The sequence below is a fragment of the Danio rerio genome, chromosome 5 (genome assembly GCF_052040795.2).
Source record: "Danio rerio strain M-AB ecotype USA chromosome 5, GRCz13ab, whole genome shotgun sequence".
Lineage (NCBI taxonomy): Eukaryota > Metazoa > Chordata > Actinopteri > Cypriniformes > Danionidae > Danio > Danio rerio.
In genome coordinates this window covers 72,188,279-72,197,767 of record NC_141025.1, presented here as the reverse complement: position 1 = coordinate 72,197,767, position 9,489 = coordinate 72,188,279, and the positions used below count along the sequence as shown (strand labels likewise).

Below are 9,489 nucleotides of genomic sequence, written 5' to 3'. Positions count from 1 at the left end.
ATAATGTTTTGGCTTATTCATGTACTCCGCATTCAGCTTTTTTGTATATAGAATAGAATGGAAGTATGCATATTCAGATTCATGGTATAATTGTAGCTAAAATCGATCATTTATATACACTGTCTTTCTTATAACGCCAAGGAATTTTTAACACTGCAAGAATGTCAGAGTAATTAAATGTATATATGTTTGTTTTTTTTCTGAAAATTAGATACTATTTAGCATTTGTTTTGATTCTTACAAAAATGTCTTCTGTAAGTCGTGCTATTATGTGAAGTATTGTTGGGAAAGGCCTCCACAGTAATAGAGAGTAAATGAAGCTTAAAGTTGGTCTATTTTGTGCAACAACTCGACTGTTACTTCTGCTCGTGCCAAAGGTTTGAACCACCTTAACATTAGTTATTTCTCTGACCTGTATTGTTGAACATAATCTCGAGAAATCGGGAGTGTTGTACTTCATGGGTTGATTTTACATTGAAGTGAAAGTTATAAATCAATAAAACAAAGTAATAATAATAATTAAGTAATAAAAGTCTCGTCTTGACTTTCTCAAACTCACACTAGACATGCTAATGCCTGCTAATTGGAAGCTGAGAGACATACTGTACTATTCACCCTTTAGATCATTATATTCAGAACTAATAGTAGTTTGATATACCTGTACACTAGCCATGCTAATGCCTGCTAATGGAAAGCTGAGACACACTGTACTGTTACCATTTAGATTATTTTCTTCAGAACCGGTCATAGTTTGATATACACTAGACATGCTAACGCTAATGCTAATGCCGGCTAATTGGAAGCTAAGGGATCCTATACTGTTACTATTTAGATCATTTCATTCAGAACCAATTATAGTTTGATATACACTGCACATGCTATGTAAACACTGCTAATCAAGCTGGTTTTAGCTGGTCATGTCCCAGCCTGACCAGCTAAGCTGGAATGGCCAAAACCCCTCTAAAACCAAGCTGGACAACCAGCTTAAACCAGCTAACCAGCCTATAATGGTTAGATCATTTTATTCACAACCAATCATAGTTTAATATACACTAGTCATGCTAATGCTAATGCCTGCTAATGTGAATCTGTGACATATACTATTGTTACCATTTAGATCATTTTATTTAGAACCGATTGTAGTTTAATATACAGACATGCTAAAGCTAACGCCTGCTAATTGGAAGCTGAGACACATACTGTACTGTTACCAATTTGATCATTTTATTCAGAACCGATCATAGTATGATATACACTAGACATGCTAATGCTAATGCCTGCTAATGGAAACCTAAGACACAAAATGTGTTACCAGTTAGATCAATCTATTCAGAACTGGTCATAATTTGATAGCCTACACTAGGCATGCTAATGCTAATGCCTGCTAATTGAAAGCTGAGCCACATGCCGTACTGATTACATTTATATAATTTTATTCAGAGCCAATCATAGTTTTATATACACTAAACACGCTAATGCTAATGCCTGGTAATTGGAAGCTGAGACACATACTGTTTTTGGTGTGTTTACATTGATGAATATGGCCGCTGTGTAAATGCACAGCACAGTTACGATCTCATTGCCACATTAGATCATTATGAGAACATAATATATGCCTTCAGTGATTTCCTCAAGATAAATACCAACAAATAACAAATACAGCAGTCGCCATTGTCTGATCTCACATGAAGCAAGAGATAGCGAGGACATATGATGTTGTGTGCAGGTGTTGTAGTGCTGTCCCAACTCTTAGGGGTAAATTTTGAAGCCCTTTTCCTTAACCCTCGGTTGTAAGGGCTAAGGGGAAAGGGGAAGGGGTACAAAAATAGAATCAGGATTGGGCCTAAGTAACATAAGGTGCTACTGTATGTGTCTGTAAATTTAAATGAATCCTTTGGTGCAATGCATTTATTATGTACATACTTGTACATACATTACACCTGTAATTAATTTACAGTGTGTAATTACATTTACATTGTTGACCCATCCCTTACACCTTAACCCACGATTAAACCTACTCATACCACCAAACCTGTCCCTAATCCTACCAGCTAAATAGACAAATAAATCTTTCTGCATTGCAATTTGAACACAATAAGTACATTGTACTAATTTTGATGTAAGCACACAGTATTTAATGTGACTTAAAATAAAGTGTAACCTCTTACAAAAATATACACTTCAATCACCTTGCTACAAACAACTTGTTTGCGCTTTTGAATTTCTTATTTATTTGTGTTCAGTGTTTTCAGCGGGATTCCAGACAGACGTTTTGCTAAAGTTCGCCGTGAGATGTCCTCTGTGGTTTATAATCTGATGGGGGAGTGTGGAAAGACACATACGGGCACCATTTCGTATTAAGGCACACCAGTTTCTTTAAAGTAGCAGAGTTTACTATATCGAAGCCTGTCTTGCCTCCAAATGTGCTGGGCTTCCAGTAGTCTGGGGAGCAGATAGGATTTCCCATGAGGCCTTTTAGGGAAAAAGGGGCCCCCATTTCCACCATGCTTTCACCAAATACCGCACCAGGTCGTGTTTTCTCTAGCAGAAGAGCTGGGTAGAACTCCATAGCATCAATATGTCCGTATAGTTCCTCCAGCTCATTAGACATTTCCTGCTCTCCTGGAAAACAAAAATGTCAGACTTTAACAATGATATTTTAACACCAAGAGGAATAAACCAGCCTTGATAAATCAGAGGCCAGAACATTATAGCAGCAGTATGGCATTTCCTAGTGTTATCTCCCCATTTCTTGCCCTAGGCTTAAGTAACATGCAATAGAAATGTAAATTGGGTGGTTTGTGTGGCAGCAGTAAGGTTCACTCCCCAGCCTAAGGGCTGCACACTTTGACCACAACTACAACAGCCTGTTAAAAATAAAAATGATTTTAACAAATTATTTTATCACTCAATTGTTGGAGGATTCCCAGAATGCATGAGGTTGTAAAGCCATTATATCAAACATAAATCTTTGACTACAGTAGTAGAAAGATCATACAAGCCACTGGAGGTCAAACTAAATTCAGACAGTTGCCAGGAAAAGCCATTTTTGTAGTGAAAATTGTTTTTTCAATTTTGTTGACTATTTTCTGTGTGTGTCTTTATGAAAACGCCATTGCTGTCAATAAAAAAAATGTAACTAATTAATCACACTTTTTTTTTTTTTGCAATTAATCGTGATTAATCACATTTAAAAGACTGAAATTTGTCATTTTGGCTATTGAAATGTAAAATTAATGTAAACTTAAGACAAAGAAACTATTTAAATTCAATTGTTTATCAGAATTTTTGTTTAACCTGTAAGACAGATTTCTTCATGTAAACAACAAACCTGCAATAAACCATCAAGAACCTCAAACTGTTGGACATAAAGCCATAGTTATTACAGAAATAAAAGCACAGGCATGTAAGTGCCGTTTAAATTGCAAAACAACCAATGCCAATAACAAACAAAAATGATTTCCATGTTGGATTATAAGCAGACTGCAAAAAAATTCCAAAATAGAGGCATTGCAAGTATGGAAATTGGAAAATTATAATAATTAAGTATTGAATGCTAATAATTGTACTCATTGAAAAGTTGTATTGCTGAGAGTTGAGAACATTAATTATAAAGTAGATTTTTTTTCCTTTACATTCAGCCAGTTGCTGAGACAGACCAGTCTGTTGACATTATCGGGGGACAATGTGGCTCTTTTCTTTTGAATGATGTGAGCTGAGAGTGAGAACAGTCTCTCACAAGTAGAATCACAGAATCAGGATTTGAATTTCTGTGCCTAATTTTGGTGGCACTAGTGCTGCGACAAGGAAGAAAGAAGCATCAAGGGGTACATCAAAGGCACCCACAGGTACGCGTTTTCACACCAAAGGCTATAGACTTCTTACAGGGACTTTGGTCCCACCATCTCTAAACATTTCATTCTAAACAACTTTGAGGGATACAGACACTGTTGACGATGTGAGGCATATGTTCTTGTTGCTAAGAAAGGCACACACACACACACACACACACACAACCTGCACAGTACAGCGCACCCGGTGAGCGACTCCCTTCAGATTCATCAACACGCATGATCGCGTTCACCAATTTTGCATAAACTAAGTGTTCTAAAGTATGGCTGTATTTTACAAGCAAGGATTCTGACATAGCAACGTGATGCAGACGCTTTAAAAAAGTTGCGTGAAATTGAGAAAAAACGTCAAACTTAATGAAACATTTAAGGGCGCAGGGAATCAACATAAAGGCAGAGGAATGCACTGTCTTTGACAACTTGTGACATCATCTGGCACTTTCACTGAGCACCTTTAAATGGACACCAATATTCAGATTTTAATATGGTTAAGATAATACTCTGATTAAGAGTCTACCATGTAAACAGCGTTTTCTGATTACCTTAATGGACCACCCAAGTCACGAAATGCGGAGGTTTGTCTTTCCGTTCACCATGCGGTATCAAATTCCGATAAAACAACACTCTTCCAGCAGTCCTTACCTTATATTCTAATCCAATAATTGTCAAGGGGCGTGACCAATATGTTGCTGAATGAAAGTGAAACCGCTGAACTGCAGTTAAAGTCGAAAGATTAAACATGAAACATCCAAAATTACATTAAACTTTGGAGGAAACGCTGGAGAGGCTGATGATGCGACATGTTTTGTACTGAAACTTTCCTTCTAAAAGTGCTTCCTTGGTCTTAGCCATATTTCTTTGCACATTAAACACATGTCGGCCACAACAGGAAATAAAAAAACTGCAACTGCGTTAATTGCGTTAATTTTTTTTACGCATTAAATATTTCAAATGAATCACATGCGTTAACATGCTAATTTTGACAACACTAGAAAAGACCCAAAAATAATTGGGGATTGTCAGTAAAACTTTGCTAAAACAGCTTGTAAAACTTGTGGTGGACTAAAAGTTATGCACAGAAATAATTTTCACTTTAAAATTCTAATTTCTCTCATTACACCAGGCCCGGATTGGCCAATCGGGGGGACCGGGAGAGTTCCCGGTGGGCCGGTCCGTTTTTTGGCCGTAAGGGCCGGTGTTTCTAGCTGCTTGCACTTTCACCAGTCGCGCTTTTTTTTCATTTATTTATTTATTTGACCATAGCCTCACTCTTTTTATTCATTATTTTGCCGCAGCTCCGCTCTTCTTATTTATTGTCTCGCAGCCCCATGAGCAAAATGCAGCCTGCAGGGTAATGATGATGTAACTATCATTCCAGCCTCACAAGCATAGCAGCGCCATTGTGGTCCAATGGTCACTACGTTGCGTTACGACGTCGTCGATCCGTGTTCGATCCTCACCTAAGTAAATTTTTTATTTTTTTTATTTTTATTGTTAAGACATATAAAACTGTAAGGTTGTTGAATATTTGAAGTTCTAAAGCAGCTGTTTTCTTAAAAAAGACGTGACAGTGTAATTAGAAACTGAATTGGAAATGACGTTATTTTTAATATAGTCAGTCGTGAACTGAGGTGGACCGGTCTAAAACTTGAAACTCCAGGGCTGAAAAGGAATCCCACTCCGGCCCTGCATTACACTCTTAAAAAACGATTACATAATTACATTCTGAACACATTACGAATATAATGATAGGCATTAGTGATGTGGAGATGGCGGTTATATCCGCGCGTGCTGCAAATAATCCACAGGTCTGGCGGGTCGGGTATTAAAAAATGCATTATGTTTAATTGCGGGTGAATGAGTTTAATTATTAATGATTTTTGCTTTGTATTTTTAAAAAAAACATTCTGTAAAATATGAACGTGCTTTTAATACATTTTTCATCAGGCAAACAGGCCCTAATTTTCAGGCTAATTAAAATAAATATATATGCGCATGGTGGAGGAAGTCCATTTGTTAAAGCAGAAATGGAGGCGAAACCGATTCAAGAGAAACTTAAAAAAGGAAGAATTAAAAACAAAAGTGCCGTGTGGGAGGGTTTTAGTGAAGTGGTTAACGAGGATGAATCAAGCGCTGGGTATGTAATATGCAATGGCTGTGAAGCGCTGTATGTATAAGAAAGCCACAAGACTGTTACCTTAAATATAAAACATCACGTGTGTGCTAAATCAAAAGGCCAGTCAGGTCTAACAAGCACTTTAAGTTCTTACATTCGTCGGGACAGCAAAAAAATACAACTGGAAGTTAAGTCTGGTCTCATGGATGAATGTGTGGACCTGTACTGCCTTGATATACAAGGGATAGATGCTCAGATTAGCTCATTCACTGAATCTGCTGTTAATAACGAACTATCCACGCTGACTTATCGTCATGCCTAAAACAAAGAATTAGAATTATTAAAGTTATGATCGGGTGTGGATATATTTCAGATAAAATGATATGTGGATGGATGATTAGTATGAAGCTGCAGATTCGGGTGACATTTCAGCTGATCCGTGCATCTCTAATAAGCATAGTGTGATTTTTAGATAAAAGAGGCTCTTTAAAGGCAGTAATGATGAAATATATGTTCACCATTCTTCCCCTGTACTGTAAATAGTACAAAAATTTGAAGTTCAATTATACCTGTCAATTCTGCGAAGGATGTGTAGGGTTTCAGATTGAATCTCTTGCGATATTCATTGAACGGCTGAAGTCGAAGCTCCCTCGATTCAACGATGACCCTCTCAGCAACTCCGGACACCACTGGGTGAATGTTATGACCCCCTCCGATCTGTGTCATTAAAAAGACAAGAGATTTTTATTCATAATTACACTCGGAAAGTACGTTTTTAATAATTTTCAATACAGTAATGAATGCTAGGTCAATTAGCGTTGATTTATAAATGTACTTTACGGTTATACAACAACCAGGATGACTTAATGTACAGAAATAATCCAGATATTAACATAAGAGTTTGTTTATTGTGTTCATGTTTGATCCATTTATTAATTTCTATCATCTTTATCCTCTGCACTGCAGCAGCGATAGCTAACGTATTTCAAAATATGAAGAGTTTGTGCGAGAGCGCCCTCTAGTGTCCAGTATGAATGAATTGAAAATAACACCAATGTGTGATTCACAATAATAATTCAGAAGGCTTCAAACCACTGTCCTGCAAAGTTTGATTGTAACCTGCTAGTGTATTTTATGTAATCCAGAAAAACTTGATCAGCTGCTTATTATGTGATTTTATACAACAGTTCGCTCTGGTTCTTGAATCTGATTGGCTGATAGCCATGCGATATTCTGCAATAACAGCACTCGTACAGCCTTTTCACCCTTCTGTATTACTCCGCCCACATAGAGTGACAGCAGATCAATAAACTCACTACAGTTTGACAAATATTGCAGCTGTTGGACAACATAATGTACTTTTGAGTCTTTTTTTAGTCGAGAATGTAGTTGTGTAGCTTGCAACTATGCAGTTCATTTATAAGGATAGTGTCCCTTTTTAAAATATTTATAATATTGTAGATTCAACGTGTCGGCAGCCTTCAGCATGAAGAGCAAAGAAATTAATGGTTGACCGCCACAAGATGGCGACAGAGACTACATAATAAGTCTTTAGGGGAGAAAAACTCAGCGTTTCCTTTTTGTATTTCAAACTATAGCTGAACAAATCATTATACAACATTTGAGTAATATTCTAAGTCGATCTCTCTCTTTTGTATTTTGTAGTGCTGTACAGGGTGTCAGTCTTAAAAAGTATTAAGAGTTGACAAATCAATTTAGAGAAATTTCAGGCTGTTAAAAAGTCTTAAATACTATTTTACAAGGTATTAAACTTGTATAAGTTTTGATTATACAATGTATGATTGTATACTAAAGTTTGCCTGAATTTATTCTCATTGTTTACTGCAGTAAGCACGGACACACAGTGTTTTTTCTGCCATTCTATTGGCGCCACCTGCTGGATAACCATTTTTATTTACTACATGAATAATATTAAATTTAGTATTAGTTTGTTACACTCAGCATGCAGTTGACATGCAGTATACTGTAAGTTAAAATGTCGCCAATGTTACAGGTTAATACCTAAAGTAGGGATGAGGTATTAAAATGAATGGAAAGAGTCTTAAAAAGGTCTTAAAAGGTTTTAAATTACACTCTCTGATTTCTGTATATACCCTGTTATACTGTAGTAATCTGGTAGTTTTGCTTTGCTTTGGCTTTTTTGGGGTTAATTATAGTGATATCATGATTGCAACAGAGAAATACTGGGAAATCTCTGTAGACCGATGGCATTTCATGCTGTTCAGCCTTATAATCTCAAAATGTCAGCAACATCACCTGTTTATTCATCACTTTAACGCTTGAGAATCATTCAAATACTAGCTCTAAAGTGACGTTGGTGAAGTAGCATTGGTTTCTGCTGTTCTGACGGTCAGCTGCATATGTAAATGAATGGTGGAAGAAAGTAGTTCCTTGTACAAAGGGGTTTTTGAGACTCACTGTGTTTGATTTTCATTATTATTTACATGAATATGCCGTCAAACTGTTGTATAAATGCAATATCACATTCGTTGCAGTGCGATATGGCTGTATATTGGCACTGGTGGGCTACTAAGGAACTCGGTCTGTGGCCTGGAGCCAACGCACACCTTCCACCAGTTTCAGTATCCAGCCATATCACACTACTACTCGTGTGATATTGTTAAAATATTTGAGTTCTGTTGGATAGCAATAAACACAATAAAATGGAAGACAATATTGTGATACATTGTTAAGTCCATATTGCCCAACCCTATTCCATTTACTGTTGCTCTCTGTTTCTTTGAAGTGATTTTAACTTATTTTTTCTTGACAATAGCATCAGTGAAATGAATAAATGTAAATGTAACAGAGTAAATGATAAAATAATGTTTTTTTGGGGGGTGAAAAAGCTTAAGAACTCAGACAGACAAGTGTGGTAAACTCATAGGAAATGGAGTGACAAAAACAGACCCAGAGCTAAAATCCTGCTAACAGCTCAAGGGTCATTGCACCTCATCATGAAACAGTGCTTGTCTTTTGGAGCAGACGCTGAAGTCATTAAACTCTCCCCAAAAGCCCTCATGAGATATATAACTGTAGACCCACACACATTTCGGGACATACTATCCAGGCAAAACAAATAGAGTGCATCCCAATCAACTATCTAGCTCCTGAAGTTATCCATCAGTACATCAGAGCCCAAATTCAGGCACTGGAAAGGACAGTATAATATTGCTTCATTGCACATTGGGGCACATTGAACATGACATGAGAATGTCCTCACTATACATTATCAAAACTGGAATTTAAAAACATCAGCAGAACTAATAATTTTACTAATGGTCAAATCGCCATTGACCATCTGCTGTATGTGAGCTGTCACTTGGGTGGTACCTTCTCAAAAGGATCCATATTGGTACCTAAAACATATATATTAGTACCTAACAGTTTAAAGAGAAACACTTTTGTACTATTTAGGTACCAATATGTACCCTTAAGGTATTAATCTGGACCTTTAAGGTACAAATTTGTACCTTTTGAAAAGGTACCACCCCGGTGACA

General features: G+C 36.8%; 1 protein-coding gene across 4 annotated transcripts in view; it reads right to left on the bottom strand.

Annotated features, from left to right (window-relative positions):
• Positions 1-2,112: 2,112 nt before the first annotated feature.
• Positions 2,113-9,489, bottom strand: part of ptgs1 (prostaglandin-endoperoxide synthase 1) — a 42,445-nt gene continuing 35,068 nt past the window's right edge. For 3 of the 4 annotated variants that reach the window (XM_087251183.1, NM_153656.2, XM_087251184.1), the window contains 2 exon segments: positions 6,537-6,684; positions 2,113-2,622 (listed from right to left, as the gene is read on the bottom strand). In XM_087251183.1, coding sequence (XP_087107309.1) covers positions 2,276-2,622; positions 6,537-6,684 — 495 coding nt within the window. In that variant the 3' untranslated portion in view covers positions 2,113-2,275. 4 annotated transcript variants of the gene reach the window in all.